Raw genomic sequence first — 18,321 nt, 5'->3', positions numbered from 1 at the left:
GATAAGAACATCTATCATTTTGGCTACTCCAAATGTCTCCTTTGTAATCCCTTTATGGGTTATAATGCTGGCAATACTCCTTGGATTGTTGGTTCTGGCTATTTTGACCTTAGCCTTGTGGAAGGTACGTTGTCTTATTACCAAATTTATGTCCATGAGAAACATGTCACAGATTATAAAGTTTTGTCTTTGGTGTGGTTTTACCCTATGCTATACAGAGCAGAGACATGTGTTTCTTAAATTGGGGGGCCTGACCCAAAGGTGAGTTGGGGGGTCACAAGGTTCTTAGAGGGGGTTGCCACCCTTGCTTCTGTGCTGCCTTCTGGGCTATGTGGCCGGAGAACAGCAGCTGTTGATTGGTCTGAAGGCAGCACCCTACCAGCAGCAACACAGAAGTAAGGGCAGCAATACCCTACCATGTTACCTTTACTTTTGAGCTGCTGCCTTCAGAGCTGAACTAAAGGCAGAGCATGCCTACGTCTGAAGTAAGCACTGATGCTGCCAGTAGTGCAAAAGTAAGGGGAGTGGTACCACCTACCACAACAGTAACATTGCAACCTCCTTCCCCACAACTCCTTTTTTGGGTGAAGATTCCTACAATACAGCACCATGAAATTTCATATTTAAAAAGCAGAAATCATGATATTTATCATTTTTAAAATCCTATGTGTAAAGTGTAAAATTAACCAAAATGGACTGTGTATTTGGTAGGGCCCTATCTATTGAGAATGCTGCATTATCTCTCACAGCCAAAGGGTGAAATTCTGGATACATTGACGCCAATTGCAGAAGAAAAAAAAAAAACAACTGTGTATGTGTGATGGAAGGAAGGCAAAGACATTACTAGTGTTGTTCATTTCTTTGAATGTATTGTAATTCATACTTATCCCCGTCAGCTGTCTCATGCAACCCCGTTGTGTTTATTTTACTGTGTATTTTATCCTATGATAGGAAGTGGTTTATGTAACTGCTTTGGTGCAGTTTATGCCATTTCTGTAGAAGCAAACCTTAATTTCAGTAGGATATATTGAATAATTTATTTATGGATAGTAGCTATAGTGCAAAAAATGGCATTTAAAGTGAACTCACAATATACTAATTTCCACTAATTTCCTTCACCTCCCACTGACTTTTGATAAGAGCTAATGGCGTTCAGTAGTTTGTAGAATGGTTCTATCACATCTCAGAGCATTCTTAAAATCTCCTGGAATGCCTAATGTATAGTGGATTTATATATGTAATTACCAATGTAATGACATTGTCCATGCACCAGAGAGCACATAAACAATAGGCCCAATTCCACAATCCCTATTCAAGTGAGTAGTTCACACTTACACAGCTAGTGCTGTTGACGACATGTAAAAGCTGGAAGTGAAAAAGAGTCCCCAAAGTAAGACTCAATGGCTAAGTCTACACAAGAAGCCTCTGTCAACAGATGTCACAGTTGGAAGGGATTTCCTGGCAAAACTTCTGTCAACAGGTTGTGTCTACACGAAAAAGCAGATTGCAAGAGCAATCCACTCTGTCAACAGAGCACAGCCAGCGTGCCCAGCCCTTTCTTGACAGAACAGCTGACCAGAAGCTTTGCAAACAGGGCTGTGTGATGAACCAGAAGCCCTGTCTGTTGACAAAAGGGTGGTGGAGCATCTACGCAGCTGTTAGTTGGCAGAACACTGTCAAGAGAGGCTTTATACGTGAACAGGCAGAGGTATAACGCTGCCAATGGATGTTCTGGGTTTTGTTGAAAAGCTGTTAACAAAGTGCATTTTGCATGTAGATGCTCCACGGTTTTCCCCAACAAAAGCCCAGTTTTGCCTGGAAAAGCCTCTTGTGTGGACATAGCCAACGTGCTGAGGAATAGAGGTTAGAAGAAAGAGTCATAAGCTGCATGAGAACAATCATGCGATTGCCTTATTGTGATTTTTCTATTGGCTTGTTTTCTGTAGTGTGGCTTCTTTAACCGAGCTAGACCTCCTCATGATGATGTGGCTGATAGGGAGCAACTGACAAATGACAAGACTACTGATGCATAAAAGAAGAGAGTGAAGTTTCCATGCAGAGTCTTACTCAAGACTAGAAATTTTGTTAAAGATGAAGGACTTCTTCTACCAACAGTCTTCCTTTGAAATTGCAAGTGCCATTATGTTGTAATCTGATCTATGCAACAGCTCTGAAAATTCACCACATGATGATGATCTTGGGCAAAAATAAGCCTTATCATTGCCTTAAAAATAGAATCCATCACTGTGCAAAGAGGTTTTATACCATACTTCAGTCACTTTAGAATTTGACAGACGTTTTTGAACACATGTGGTGTGTGAATTCTCTTTCAGAATAACCCAAACCTTGCAAAGGTGAAATGCCTACATTGCTGCATCATCGAGAAGATGGACCAGGAGAAAACTTTCAAACACTACTGTATCATGCAGAGTATTTTGACACCTCCCTAAGGATAAGAACTTTTATGAAGTTGTGGCTCAGGGAGACCAGCAATATTTTGGTACTGTGAAAGTACTTCAGAAGCAGAAAGGTAGTCTTGAAAGGACTTTATATAGGGGAGCGCAGTTTATTTATTTTCACATCTGTCTGGGATGACTATCAGATCTAATCACAGATTCAGAGTTTTAGAGAAGTAAATCAGAATGTGGAAATCATTTGTTTAACTTGTATGTAAGTAGACAAGTGGCTTACACATTCAGAACAATCTCCTTGGCTACAAGGGTGTTTTGGGGAGCAGGGGAATGTAAATATAATCACATTGGAAAGGGCATACAGTGAAATGGTATTTTAATGATATATTTTACCTTTTTCAATCTGTAGATGGCAATACTAATTTGAGTGGATCAAGTCCATCCTTCATGTAAACTAGTGCAACATCAGTTGAAGTCTGTGGGAATTTCTGCCCCCTCTTTTGGCTAGGGTTGAATTTCTCACCACTATTTCTGGGTACTTATTTTGTTAAAATACCCTCTTAAAAATGCTACTGCATATTTTGTTTGATTCTTCACTGTTGTGTCCTAGGTGACAATGATTGATTTAAAGAAATTATAAAATACAGATCCTCACAACATCGTTAATGTGTTTAAGATATTTCAGTAAGTTAAGCTTTTGGGTAGAGTATCTTACACTTATATCTTATTACGAGAGTCTTGCAGAAAAGGTGCATTGAATTTGCAATTACAGAAGAAGTAAGATGCAAATCATCCACACCTGAGATGACCCACTGAAGGAAAAACATCGTGCTGTATAGGCAAAAATAAAGTTCATTTGTTTCTGTGCTGCTTTTCAGATACAAAAAATTAAATCCATAATTCACCAATAGCTCTTTCTGTAACATCGAGGAATAAACTTTATCTAAACTGGAGTCATCCAGCTTTAGAGCTATGCAAACCATCTGCATAAACCCAGCCCCACCCTGTGCTTGAAATTTGCTGTGTTTTGTGGATCAAGGAGGAGAGTGTTCATTTTTTGACACACACACGCTTTTCTGATTCTTCTTCCTCTTTCTAGCCAGTCTTCCTTCCGAACAAGCTTCTGGGCTTTCCATCTTCAGGGTGGCCAGTGGCCTCTTCTGATTCATCTTACTACCTTCTGGCCTTTTCAGATTGCTGGCAGCTGTCCTGAGGGCAGAGGCAACCAGCAAGCAAGGTCACTACTGTCAATCCCAAGAACATTCCAGAGGACCTGGAAGTAGCTCAGTGGGACATCCCAATCTTTTACTGCAGCCAGCTCATGGACAGACATCTAAACCTCAAGTCCATAGCTCAAAAACCTGAGCACTAAAGTTCCTGAGGCTTTGCAAAAGGAGAGTTACCCCAGACCCTTTTGTTTGGCGGAGGTAAGAAAGGTGCCATACCACTCTCTGGGCCCCCCAACCCTTGAAACTGGGGGCAGCTGTCCAATCTATGCTTATTTGCGCTGACCCCTTAAAATAAACTGCTGAATTCATTTCACAAATACCCTTGCAAACCACACCCTGCAGAGTTCATACATCTCTGCATCCTCCACATTTCAGATCTAATTATGCACACAGAAAAAGGCAGTGAGTTCCTCTCTTGTAAATAGTGAATTGTGTGCAGTAGTTTCCAATACAAGGCCAGCTAGTCAAATAAATTCACATGATCTGCACGACTCTTTGATGAAATATTATCATTAAGAAATTCTGAACATATGACTTTTATATGTGCAATACTTTATATTACCTATGTACCTGAAGCATGTTTACACTGGCATTTGTGGTTGTTTTTTAAACTTTTGAATATACTGACTGAATACAATAAAAAAGGGCTAGAACAAATCCAGAAGGCTCTGTTAATACAGATTGCAATGTGTTTTCAATCCGGCTTTGGACGGAGGAAGGAACTAGGTGACCTAATAAGTCCTTTAGAGTTTGAACATCTATGGTTCAGTTTTGAACAATTCCACTTTATTTTAATGATGGGCAAAACATGTTCAGATATTCAGTTTAAACAAACAAAGCCCCAGTCCTTTCTGGACCTGGCTGTAATCCATTGGCTGCAGCTGCATAATGTCACTGAAAACCATATTAGAGGCACATCAACTGGCAAACAGTTACTTTTGAGCAAAAGCTGTGTGTTATATTTCAGCTTCCTTGCAGATTAAACTTCCTCCACAGAAATGTCTGAAGCTTTGGGCTGTCAAGGACTATAGTTCTAAGTCCCTATATTTGTGGATAACTGGTTGGAAGTGGAGAAAGCTTTGAGAAAGCAACTTCTAGAGTTCCATGTAGGTGAGAGAATTTCTCTCCAGACAGTCTTGTATAGCGCCAATGGACTAGCAATTGGCATGATCTGTAACTACTGTACTATACAGTTATCCATCCAAGCTTATTCATTTCAATGGAGTCAAGCCAAGGATGAATTGATGAATGTAGCCTGGGCTCCATCTGCATAAGTTATATTAACCTTAAACTACAGCATGCCTATGTAGTCCCACTCGTTGCCAAGAACATAGAAATCACAGAAAAGAGTGAAAACTGGGATGATGTAAAGAAGAAAGAAAGAACATTTCTGATAATTGCTTCTTGCTATGACCATCACAACAGCGTGATAATCGGAGGAAGCCCCCATCTGTTATTTCATATAGTTATTGTAGATATTTATGTTTTCTAAGAGTAGCAACTGATTTTATAATTATATGAAAATATACTCACTCAGCCAAGCATGAGCAAACACTTATATGCCTTTTATATGGATCAATTTTACAAACTTTCCTACCCTCTCCAAATGATGTATTAAGAGACTTTACAGGTTTCCAAGTTTAAATATTGCCTGAAAATTACACACCTTTTTTTCCATATCTCAAGTTTGTTTTCTGAATGGCTAGTGTGACAGATCTGAATGCAGCATGGCACACGTTATCTGAAAAGCCATTTGGGAACTGAGAGATGAGGTGAGTGAGGATATATCTTTCATTGACCCGAATTCTGTTGGTGAGAAAGACAAACTGTTGATCTTGCACAGAACTCATCTTCAGGTGTGACTTTTATAAGCACTTAGCAAGGCACAGGAGAGAGATCTGTCCCACTGGCAATCATGCCAGGTACTCCAATGTGTCTTCTATCAAATATCAGAGGGGTAGCCAAGTTAGTCTGTATCTTCAAAAACTAGAAGAAGTCCTGCGGCACCTTATAGACTAGCAGATATTTTGGAGCGTAAGCTTTCGTGGGTAAAGACCCGCTTCATCACATGCATTAGTAGAGGTGTTTCCAGAGGAGGGTTTAAATATAGGCTTATGAAAAGGAGGGAGTCTCAGTCAAGGGGAGGGCCAGAGCTGATCAGGTCTGTTCAGTCAAGAAGGACGTGGCCAATTATCAGCAGTTAATGTGGAGTTGTGAACATCAAGTGGGTAGAAATCAGGTCAGTTCAGTCAGGGAGGATCTGGCCCATTATCAGAAGCTAATGTGGAGGTGTGAGTGGAGAAACTGCTTTTGTAATTGGCCAACCACTCCCAGTGTCTCTTCAGTCCTTGGTTGATGGTGTCAAATTTGCAAATGAATTGCGGCTCTGCAGTTTTTCTTTGGAATCTGTTTTCGAAGTTCTTTCGTAGTAGGGTTGCTACCTTTCAATCTGTTACTGAGTGTCCAGGGAAATTGACATGTTCTCCTACAGGTTTTTGTATGTTATGGTTCCTGATGTCTGATTTGTGTCCATTTACTCTTCTACATAGAGACTGTTCAGTTTGGCCAATGTAGATTGCAGAGGGGCATGGCTGGCACATGATGGCATATATTATATTAGTAGATGTGCAGGTGAAAGAGCCCCTGATGGTGTGGTTGATGTGATTAGGTCCTGTGATGATATCGCTGGTGTTGAGTTCCACGTTTAGAGTTACTGTGGTGTGTCTATAGTTGCTGGTGAGAATTTGTTTAATGTTGGCAGGCTGTCTGCAGGCGAGGACTGGCCTGCCTCTTGATGTTCACACCTCCACATTAGCTATTGATAAAGGGCCACATCCTTCCTGACTGAACTGACCTGATTTCTCCTCTCTTGGTGTTCACAACCCCACATTAACTGCTGATAATGAGCCACATCTTCCGTGACCAAACAGATCTTAGCTCTGGCCCTCCCCTTGACTGAGACTCCATCCTCTGGACCCGTGCCCCCACCTCCCCCCAACTCATGCATCTGGCGAAGCAAGTCTTTGCCCACGAAAGTTGATGCTCTAAAATATCTGTTCGTCTATAAGTTGCCCCAGGACTTCTTGTTGTTCTTCTAACAAAGGCATTTTTGAAGAAATCCCATCTGCTCAAGGCACTGCCTGTAGGAATTGTTTATGAGTTAGTGTTTGTTTATGGTTATTGGCAAACATCCACATTGAAATGTAGACTAATGTTAGTGCCTCTTGACAATAAAAAGTCTTGAATGTAGCTTATGCCGGCGCCATGATGTGACACAGCAGGAAAGTATTTAATATCTAAGGTCTGCTGCTTGTTTTGTCTGTATCTTCTATCTGAGGGCCATTTAGCTTTTCAGCTTCCTTACTCTGCATTTATAGAATCTGTTCTTTTTAAAAACTAGGAATAATTTTTCAACTCAATTTTTAAGAACTTTTCATTTGCATTCAGTGTATTAGATTCCTCTAACCAATGTCGCAGTTCATAAAGTGTATTTCAGTTATTCCTTGCTGCAGAGTGCCAGGAAGGGTCGGTTTCCCAGAAGCAATCTCGTGATGACAGCAGCAGAGAAGAATTCAGGACTCTGTGGGGAATGTCTGCAGCAGTTTGGGGTTGGCCTTTTTCTTGATAGTTTTCAACAAATGCAGTCAGGGGGAAATTACTAAATCACCTTTGAATCCCAGATCTCTCTGTTTCATGTGGGCATGTGGCCTTCTTCACCCATGTTCTATTCAGGGGCCTAGATATGAATTAAACTTCCCCTCACTGTGCAGTAAGTAGGTAGTATGAATCCACATTTTACAGATGTGAAAAGAAAGCAAAATGGCGAAGGTGACCAGCCATCTCATTTTTTAAAGGGACGGCCCTGTATCTAAGCCCTCCTGCTGGTGTGCCAACTTCTTAAAAACAGGAAAATTGGCCGATGTTTTCTCTCTTCCCACATTGGTACTGGCAGATCCTGCTGCTGGATGGATCCCTGCTTGACAGCTGCCAGCCCACCAGCAGTGAGTGGGAGGCAGGTCCAGGGACCAATGATGGGGTGCAAGGCTGGTGGTGGGGCAAAGCTGCAATATGCAGGGCTAGCTGCTGCCACTGCTGGTTTGTCAGCACAACCTCTGCTGTGTGCTGGCTCTCAGACAGCACAGCCCTGCTGTCCGCCCCCCGCCGGTCACATTTCCAGCTGTTACCAGCTGCTTGGTGCACTGACTAGTGAGTGCAGGCAGGTGCCGGCCACTTACAGGTCACCTCTGATGCCCACCCACCAGCCCGTAAAGTGCTTGCTTTCTTCTCCCTGCTTTGCCCCTTCTGCCCACCATCCCCAAGACCCCTGTTCCTGTGTGTCCCCCTCAATGGGGCACATCCTGCTCCCTGGACCATTCAGAAAACCATCTCTGGTCAGAGTACGCAGCTCACCCACAGTTGGTAGGCAGACTCCTTGCCTCCCCCAACTGCCTCTGGCCAGGCTGGCACCTCAGGAAAGCTCAAAACCCTCCAGGCCGGGGCACTGGCTAGGAGAAGCCAAGCCCTGCATGTTCCAAAGCCCCACACAGCATAAGCCTGTCTGCCCAGTGGAGTGGTGGGAAGGGGGAAGCTATTTCAAGCCTGTTCAAGCCCTGACCCTGCAGGCTTCACAGCAGGTCCCTGGGCAGGAGGTTAGCTTCCTCTTTCCCCCTGGCCCCTTCACCACCCTGGGTCCTTCCTGAGGAAGCATGCAGCTGCTCTGTCTCCTAGGCTCCCTCCCCTGCTGAGATTCCTCTCTGCCCAATTGGCAGAAGTCCAGACAGCCATGCTCCCAGGCTCACAGTGTAAAATTCATCTTTAAGGCTTAACCCCTCTCTGCCCAAGCTGTAGCCAGGGGACAGTAGGTGGCTGGTTTATGTCAGTGGCTGGCAACAGCTTGGCGTTGTGAGCCACCTTTCAGTATTGTGCAGGAGGGTAGGGTCAAGTTGCTTCCAGTCACAGGGTGGGAGGGACAGGGGAGATAAGTTCTGCAAAGATGCAGACTAGCTCATCCCTCCCTCCTCCACGTTATGTCTGGAAGTAGCTGGAGAGGGAGGCCTGGGAGCCCCTCCAAGCTGTCTTGGGAAGATGGGGCATTAGGTACCAGGAGAGGTGAGTCTGTCCTGGGGTCTGCCCTGGCATGGAGGGCAGGGAGGGTTAGGTCAGGCAGTCCCCCCTTCTGTGGGAAGCAATTTTACCAGTGTCCTGTATTCAGCATAGGACAATATGGTCACCGTAAAGTGACTTACCTCACACTGTCTGCTGTCTTTGTCCTGTGCACTAAACAAGAGATAAATCTTCCCCAGCAAGTCTGATGTTCCATCTCTGATAACTGAGGAACCAGGACAGAGGAAATTCACAGCAAGTCCATGAATGGTGTAGAGACTAATTTTGGCACTTTTGAGGCACATTACAATAGCCAGTAATAATTATGTGCCCCAATCAAGTGACCCTGATGTTATAGTGTCTTTAAAATTGCATTTGGTCGAAAATTATCTCAGCAAATCAATAGCATGGAACCCTTGCAAAAATCCAAACTGGACATCTAGGTCCAATGGAAGAGTCAGGCTTAGATCTGGACTGAGCCTTTCATTCACTAGACCTGCCAGAAGTTTGGCATCCGTTGAATCTCAATGGATGGTTTGTCTTTTTCATAATCCCACAACACCCTCCCGCCATGCTGACTATCATGCAGAGTGGTGGATTTGCAAAGAGACTCGTGAAGCATTTTCACTGCCATCTACAGCCAGGCATTGGAAGAGGCTGGCCCATGGAGCAGAGGGCACACCTCTCCATGCTAGGACATGTGCCAGGAAGGTCACACTACGCTAAAGAAAGAATTCATCCTGCCTAGGAGGGTTAGGGTTGAAAATTCAGATTACCTAGAACAGGGACACCTAAAACCAGGCACACTGCCCTGTCAAGATCTGTCCTTCCAGGTGGGAAAGATGGTAGCCAAAGCCACGATCGGGCCACACTGAAATCTAGAGCCCTGACTATAGACTGCGAAGAGCTCGATTTCAGTGAGCCTGGATTTAACAATTCGGCCAAGTTGCAGGGTGTTATGGCAACTGTAAAAAACGACAGCTGAGACTTTTACAAGAATGGAAAGGCTAGACCTGAGAGCCTCCAGGGCAGAAGATAGAGATGCAGAGCACACAGATGATCACAGGGTTGATCAGGGACATCAGAGGAAGACTAACTAGGAAGATGGATGAATGGGAAATAAGGCCGAGATACAGCATCTGAGAATAAGCAGGGGTCCCAGAAGAAAATGAGACTAATGATCTTCTATAGTGTTTTTGACAGGGGCTGATGGATTTATTGCACTTACAAGGAGGGCTCTCCTCTGGTAATGAGATACCCACAAGGAAAAATCTCTGCAGCTGCAATAGCACCACAAAGTGTTTATCTGTGGATCCCTCTCACTCTGAAATGAAGAGCCATATTCACTCCTGGCTAGCCTCAGTGGGTGAAGCTATTAGGATGGAATTTCTGCCAATTTGTGTTAAAAGCTGCAAGAGCAATGGGCCAATTTCCATTTCAGAATGACCACGATAGCGTTTACATGGCTGTTTATCCGTTCTTATTGAAGCAGCAGAAACATTGTACCTGGCAGGATGCAGTTTAGAGATAACAGAAAGAAAGCCATGGGATTGGACCATGCCCCATTCATAAGGGAGATGGGAAGCTTCCTTCAATTTAATTTTGTTCAATTAAGATACATATATGCTACAGACAGGTGGCTACTGTTTGGTGCGCTATTATTTGTTCCGTAATCCACCGGCATTTATTTTTCCAAATCCATAGATAATGCAGTAGCAGAAACATGGCCCAATGTGGAAACTGGCTGTGATTTTCAGAAGTGCCTTGGCGTGTGTCTGTGCTGCAGTTAGATGGCTGTGGCAATCCCGTGCCAGCTGCCTTGAGCTCATAGGGCCCAACCTAAGGGACTGTTTAACTGTAGTGTAGATCAGTGCTCCACAACCAGTGTGTCGTGGCACAGTGGTGTGCCGTGAAGTGGCGCTTAGTGTGCCTGAGATCTGTGCATTGAGAGTGCTTTCCACCCCGCTGCACATGTGCCCCACGTCTTGGTGGGAGATGGGCATGGCGGCTGCAGCTCTGGGATGACAGCAGTCGTGATGCTCACGCTGGTGAGTCATAGGCATCAAGTTAGAGTTGGAAGGTAGCTGGGGGGGGCTGGTTCTGGGGGAGGGGAGGGCACAGAGGTAGAGTGGGGGGGAACTGAAGGGTTCCTGGCTCTGAAGGAGGGGTGGGGGATTGGATTTGGGGAGTCTGGGGGGGACTGGCTCTGTGGGAGTGGAAAGGGATTTGGTTATATGTATTGAGTGTGCTGTGAAATTATAAGGAATGTACCTAGGCTTTAGTAAGGCCTTTGATACGGTCTCGCATGATATTGTTATCAATAAACTAGGCAAACACAACTTAGATGAGGCTACTATAAGGTGGGTGCATAACTGGCTGGATAACCGTACTCAGAGAGTAGTTATTAATGGTTCTCAATCCTGCTGGAAAGGTATAACAGGTGGGATTCCGTAGGGGTCTGTTTTGAGACCGGTTCTGTTCAATATCTTCATCAACAATTTAGATATTGTCATAGAAAGTATGCTTATTAAGTTTGCAGATGGTACCACACTGGGAGGGGTTGCAACTGCTGTGGAGGATAGGGTCAAAATTTGAAAAGATCTGGACAAATTGGAGAAATGGTCTGAGGTAAACAGGATGAAGATTAATAAAGACAAATGCAAAGTGCTCCACTTAGGAAGGAACAATCAATTTCACACATACAGAATGGGAAGCGACTGCTAGGAAGGAGTATGACAGAAGGGGATCTAGGGGTTATAGTGGACCACAAGTTAAATATGGGTCAACAGTGTGATGCTGTTGCAAAAAAAGCAAACATGATTCTGGGCTGCATTAACAGGTGTGTTGTGAGTAAGACACAAGAAGTCATTCTTCTGCTCTACTCTGCACTGGTTAGGCCTCAGATGGAGTATTGTGTCCAGTTCTGGGCCCTGCATTTCAAGAAAGATGTGGAGAAATTGGAAAGGGTCCAGAAAAAAGCAACAAGAATCAAAGGTCTAGAGAACATGACTTATGAAGAAAGGCTGAAAGAATTGGGCTGCTTTAGTTTGGAAAAGAGAAGATTGAGGGGGGGACATGATAGGGGTTTTCAGGTATCTAAAAGGGTGTCATAAGGAGGAGGGAGAAAATTTGTTCTTCTTGGCCTCTGAGGATAGCATAAGAAGCAATGGGCTTAAACTGCAGCAAGGGAGGTTTAGGTTGGATATTAGGAAAAAGTTCCTAACTGTCAGGGTGGTCTAACACTGGAATAAATTGCCTCGGGAGGTTGTGGAATTTCCATCTCTGGAGATATTTAAGAACAGGTTAGATAAATGTCTGTCAGGGATGGTCTAGACAGTACTTGGTCCTGCCATGAGGGCAGGGGGCTGGACTCAATGACCTCTCGAGGTTCCTTCGAGTCCTAGCATTTTATGATTCTATGAGTGCTGAAGTTATAATGCAGAGGTAACAAAGGTTGCTGAGCACTGATGTAGATGCTCAGATTAGAGATCTGGGACTCCCTAATCTTGTGAGGTCCTAGAGCCAGCGCTCCAGTCCAAACCAGAGTGTCCACAATTAAACTGCCTCTTGGCCCAATCCTTACAAGCCTGAGGCAACTGGCATGGTAGGCGTACCCATAATGACATTGGCACACAGGCTCCACTGAACGTTGTCTGGGCCAGAAAATAACCATATTAATCAGGCAGCAAATCAAATACTTGGCCTGATTCTCATTTATATGGGGACCAGGACCCTTATTGCCAGTCAGCTGGTGTAGTGGGACCTTAAAGTGGACATAGCTGTAATACACCCTGTTCACACATGTACACCTACTTTTAGGTGCACCCACCCTAGGTTCACCAAATAATGGGGGCAGATTTCTTTATGAATAGTTCAGCTGCATTTGCCATTTACTAAGATTATCTGTGTGTAGAAAGACAGCAACACTCTCAGTTTTGAGAACAAGAAGAAGTCTTGTGGCACCTTATAGACTAACAGGTATTTTGGAGCATAAGCTTTCATGGGCAAAGACCCGCTTCGTCAGATGCATGAGCGGGGGCATGGTTTCAGAGGGGTATTTAAAGAGTGGGGTCCCAGGAAGAGGGAGGGCCAGAGCTGACAAGGTCTATTTATCAAGGTGGAAATAGCCCAGTGTCAACAGTACTTATCAAAAGAAGAAAAAACAAGTCAGATCAGACAGGGGGATATGAGCCTGTTTTGAGATCAGTTTTGAGATTCAGCAAACACAATATTTAAATAGCCAGACTGGAAGGTGTCACTATTCACAGATTAGGCATTTTTAAGTAAACAGTGACATTTAAAGGCCCTGGAGATGTAGCAAAAATAACAAAGACATCAGTGTCATATTTTAAACTACCTTTCCCCGCTTCCCAGTTGCACAGCTGCAGGTAAAAGCAAAGTTGCATATGCTTTTCTAAACCTACAGTGGCTTCACCATATGCTGATCCTTCTTCTCTGGGTCAGTGACACCGGAACGATGGGAGGGTGGAAGGGGACCCTCCCACTTTTTGCCAGGGACGATCCTGTCTCCCTTCTGTTCCAGCTGTGGTCCCACCACCTAGCCAGGACAGTGTGGAGCCCAACTGGGGACCGTGAGCCCTCCACCTGCCTGCTGTGTGAGAGGAGAGCCTGAGAGTAACCATGGACCATAATTTCCCCGCCCCTTCTCCAGTGGTATTCATCAGGTTGGTTGTAGTGCCCTCTGGTGCTGTGAATACGATATTGGTATGAAGGGCCCTGTTGAACCTCTTCCCCTTCTCTTCTTCCTAAGTCTTCTGCATTCCAAGGACCAAGCCATTCCACAGATCCCCTCAACTATTCATAGCAATAGGAAAAAACATGGAAGGGCCTCCCCACCTCTGTACAGAGACTTGTGTCATGGATCAGTTCACATGTCGGAGCTTATTATGAACACTCAAACATCTCTCCTCTGGCTGTCCTTCTGGCCCACTTTACAAGCTTCTCAATGGCTTTCCTTGCACAAGTGCTGATTCAAGATCTCTGCAGGGCATCAACCTGGTCTTCAAGTCACACATTCATGGCGCTTCATGCTATTGTCCAACAGGCTAGGGATGATGGCTTTGGCCAGACGATTTTGCAGACAGCCTGTCCTTGCTCTCTGACCCCCACCTCCTGTGCAATTGCTGGTGAGTCACCAACACATTAATCAACATGACCGAACAAAAAGAAATCAAACCGGTTACTAACCTTTCTGTAACTGTTATTCTTTGAGTTGTGTTGCATACGTCCATTCTAAGACCAGCCCTTCTCTCATTTTCAAAGGTGATCTGCAACAAGGCAATAAAGGGGAGCAGGGACACCATGTGTACCAACTCTCAAAAGGCGCTAGAGCCAACCCGTAGAATACCGCTGGGGAATACATTTCCAGCAACTGTGCTAAGGGTTTGTGTACACCTACATAAGACTGGACATATGCAACACATCACAAAGAGCAACTGTTAGGGAAAGGCTAGCAATCGTTGCTTTGCGTTTTGCTGAATTCTAAACATTTTGTGGGACTGTGTTGATTTCAGAGAAAGATGATGAAAAAGTGGCAAAACAAATTGTTTTGTATTTCTTGTTTTGTTTTAATGTCTAGATCTGTTTTATTTCAGTAATATCAGAATGTTTTGCTTTAACTTTATCATTTCTTGTCAACTTTGTTGAACTGATATTTTATATATCTAAATGTTTTGACATTCCTGAACCAAAATATTTCAAAGTTTCTTGGTCTCATTTTTTTTAGAATTTCCATTCTTTGAGAAATTTTAACTGAACATAAACAAATACAGAAATGTCAAAATTTCCCACAGGATGGAAATTCTGTTTTTCACCAGCTCTGTGCTTTTGCTGCTTCCTGTCAATTTCTCTGGACCTGTGCCATGAAATGTACAGCTGTGCCTGAAATTCCAGCATGAACAGGATTTCAATCATGCCCCAGTATTTTCTGTTTTTCCTTATGAAGTGAGAGACTATGGATGTTACAAGATTCTGCATTTTCTTCCTCTGAGGTTACAGTTCTCTATAGGAAGAGAAGGACACATGTAGTGAGCTCCAGAGTTGAGAAATATCCTGATCATGAATCACAAATATCACATTCTAACTGAAGAGCATGGAAAGACAGTCTCTGCTGTGTGCCACATGACTCCTCCTTTGCTATAAAGTATGTACAGTGATATTGCCTATCATGGGAAAGTACTTATTTAGCAATTTAGGATCTATGGAGAAATGAGACTATTATGGTTTTATGAACTATGCAATGGAAAGATGTACAGCTGTGGGGTAAATTCTGCTCTGATGTACATATTGGTATTGACAGCTACTTATGCTGGGGCTGAATTTGACTGTGTGACTCATCTTTGACCTAGTAACTCACTGAACCTTGTCAAGTCATTTGATGAAATACTCAAAGGCACTTGAGAGGATGCTGTGCTGCATGGGATCTTAATGGCAAGGCACTGGTAACAGAGAGACAGCTTCTCGTGCCCTGCAATGCACTTGCTTTCCCAGTTTACCCAGGGCAGTACAAGTTTTTTTTCAAATCAGAAGCTGTAATATCTAGACACGCGCTCCCTACATTTCTCTCCTGCTCTTTTTCCCCAGCTAATATGTTTCTCCCTATTGCTATAACCTAGCCTATGCCTTGCCCCTTCTTCTCGCTTGGTTGCTCTTTTTGTATTTACGCTTCTGACTACTCACCTCTGATTTCCTTTTGCAACCTGCTTCTATCTCCAGACTTCGCTCCCTGACTCTGTGAGCAGCTAGCAAGTCCTTTCTGACCAGCCGATGGGCCTCCCCAAACAGCCTGGCATGGATCTATCCTTTCTCCAGCCCCAGGCCTCTTCCTGCCTGCTTCTAATTCCTTACCCACTCTTCCATGGCCAAAAGGCTGGGGTGGGCAGGCTCAGGCTGGTGTTTGCAAAGCTGGTGGTGCACAGCAGAGGGCGGGAGGGGCCTACTCTGGGATCTGGCAGGGAAGGGAGGCAGAAAAGGAGGGGAAGGGTTGGGGCTGTGGGTGGGGAGTCAGGAGCGAGCCTCCCCCCCAGAATTTGTTACCTCACCAACCAGGAAATCCCTCCCGCAATCCTATTTCTTTCTAATAGCTCTCCTCTGCTGGTCTCTTTTGCTGTCTTTCTCTCAGGCTCTACCTCAGCCCTAGCCTCAGTATTTATAAACTTCCTATGTTAATTAATACTTTAGGGTTTGTCATAATATTTCACCCCTCCACTTCCCTCCATTCCCTACACCCTCCTTTGTTAGCTTTGTTTTCTGGGTTTATCGGACACACCAGGAGAGGAAGGAAGGCTTTGGGAGTATGGCTCCAAGATTAAAACTCAGGAAAACATAACTCAGTTTGTTGCTTCCTGGATGACCCTGGGCAGAATGCTTACTCTCTCAATTCCTCACCTTAGATGAGGTAGATAGATACAAATACTTCAGGGCGGAAACCATTTCTCTCTTCTTCCTATGAAGTGCCAGGCAAGCTTATTTATGGTGAGGTATCAGTACTATATCAAAACAATCTCAGAATGGGCAATTAGTGTATAATCCATGTACCTGTGATACTAAGTAATCAAACTGCACAACTTTTTTTTTCCTGCTCCATCCAGTGTGCAATAAAATCATATGAGGATGCTTTTCAGCAGCTTAATTTTGCTTCACTAACAAGCAACAGCTATGACTGGTAGAATAAAGTAAAACTGTGCTAATGAAGAATTTGAGTCCGTGACAAGCTATTTTTTCTCTTAGGCCTGCTGGAAAGTTCTGCTTCTTCCATTATTTCCAGTCTGCAGCCAGCTGATGTCTTGTATAATTCAAACTTAAAGAAATTGAAATGCCATAAAAATAATAGTTTCCCAAGCTGCTGTGTATAGCAGTCCAAGTGGGATGAAGACATTGATATTTAATAACTCTCAACTTCAGATCCTTGGATTCCAAAGGGATCTGTCCCATTTTCCTATTAAACTGACTTTGTTGTGGGATTATATGCAATTTATGGAGTATTTCAACATCATTATTTTGGGGGAAAAGAGGAGACCGTATGGGTTTAGAAGCTGTATGGTCTTATTTTTGGTATGCTGTAACACAGGTTAAACCTTTCTCATCTGGAACTCTCTCATCTGGCAAACTCTATAATCTGGCATGATTTTAGTTAGCCGGACGACCATTTATGATGAGTGAGCCAAGTTTCATGTGGTCCTATAAAGTTTGTTTCCAGACACCAGTCCTGGGTCTCAGTGTTCTGTGCTGTTATTTAGCTGTAATTTACCCCACATGCCTTCTAAGAGCTCAGTAAGCAGTGGAGGTGTTGGTAATGTGCTGGATGATATTGACCTCACATGCTCTGGCAAATTCTCTCATTCAGCACCAGTCAGGTCCCGAGGGTGCTGGATGAGAGAGGTTCAACCTGTACTACGCCTTTTTATTGTTATCTTTCCTTCCTGCAGCCCAAGGCCGCACAATCTAGATAAGGAAGAGAATCAAGCAAATATGCACTTGAATCAGAAAATCAAAGAGAAGTTTTTCAAGAAACAAAGTAACTTTTTCAATTTACTTTTCTACTTTTTTAATTTTTCAAGATACAAAGTTTAATAGCAAGCCTATGATAGACACTGAAATAACCAAGCCAGTTCAAGCGGTAAGGACCAAGATTATCAAAATGACCCTGGATTTTGGGTGCCTTGCTGTTTCTAAGAGGGTAAGTGCTCAGAGCTCTCTGAAAAATCAGAGCTATTAAAGATGTCTCAAGCTGGGCAACCAAAATCATCCATCACATCTGAAGATCACGGACGAGGCACATTCAGGCCTCACATTATTTAGTTGCACCTATGCATCACTGCTGAAATACTTCATAACATCCCTTCACTACCAAAACTCAGTAGGAGGAGTTGAAATGGAGAGTGGGTGTTAACAATGAATGTCCTTGTTTTGGTTGACATGTGTCCTAGCCTTAAAGTTAAGCTGCAGTGCTTTTGTCTTCTCTCTCAGAACATTAACAATGGTGTTTACATTACACATCCTGAATTCATGCACTAATGTTTCCCCGGCATGCATAAGCGATCAAAATTCACCAAAATATCAACTCTTTCCTCAGTTCTCTGCTCTAAGCATTAATATCTTCAGTCCTTGCTGGGGAAAGATGGAAACCTGAACTCCAGTCTTGACAATGAAGTCAGTAGTATAATTTTAGTTGTATTGTGGTAATGCTAAGAGGCCCCTTTCCGCTAGGTGCTGTACATGGCAGAACTAGCTATCCTCATATAGGCTGAAGGATAACCACTGAGTACAACAAGCAGGAAAAGCACAAGGAAATAATGCAATTGTTATGAGCAGCATGCTAAGCAGTGCTCATAGCACACCAGGCACCTTGCCAAGAATAAAGGGAGAACTGAGTTTCAACTATTTTCTCTTGCAGAGTGGCTTGCCGCTGAAGGGCTGGAGGCATCCTAGGCTGACTTCAGACTGAGTTGTACCTGGCTGTGTTAAAGGTGACTACCCTATAAAGCGCAACCAGAGGCTGCAAAGGGGCAGGGCAGATTGGAATGAATTGGCCTGCAGTGGATTTGAAAAAGGGTTCC

The 18,321-nt window shown here is 43.8% G+C and overlaps 1 protein-coding gene across 1 annotated transcript in view; it reads left to right on the top strand.

Moving 5' to 3' along the window:
* The window catches only part of ITGA8 (integrin subunit alpha 8), a 222,826-nt gene extending 218,539 nt beyond the window's left edge, over nucleotides 1–4,287 (top strand). The window contains exons 29-30 of the mRNA XM_074986273.1: nucleotides 2–124; nucleotides 1,947–4,287. Of these exons, the coding sequence (XP_074842374.1) occupies nucleotides 2–124; nucleotides 1,947–2,033 (210 nt within the window). The 3' untranslated portion in view covers nucleotides 2,034–4,287. The remainder of the gene's footprint in view (nucleotide 1; nucleotides 125–1,946) is intronic.
* The last annotated feature ends 14,034 nt before the right edge of the window (nucleotides 4,288–18,321 follow it).

The sequence above is a fragment of the Carettochelys insculpta genome, chromosome 2 (assembly GCF_033958435.1).
Source record: "Carettochelys insculpta isolate YL-2023 chromosome 2, ASM3395843v1, whole genome shotgun sequence".
Lineage (NCBI taxonomy): Eukaryota > Metazoa > Chordata > Testudines > Carettochelyidae > Carettochelys > Carettochelys insculpta.
The sequence above is the reverse complement of the archived record's forward strand: the minus strand, read 5'-3'. Positions and strand labels throughout refer to the sequence as shown.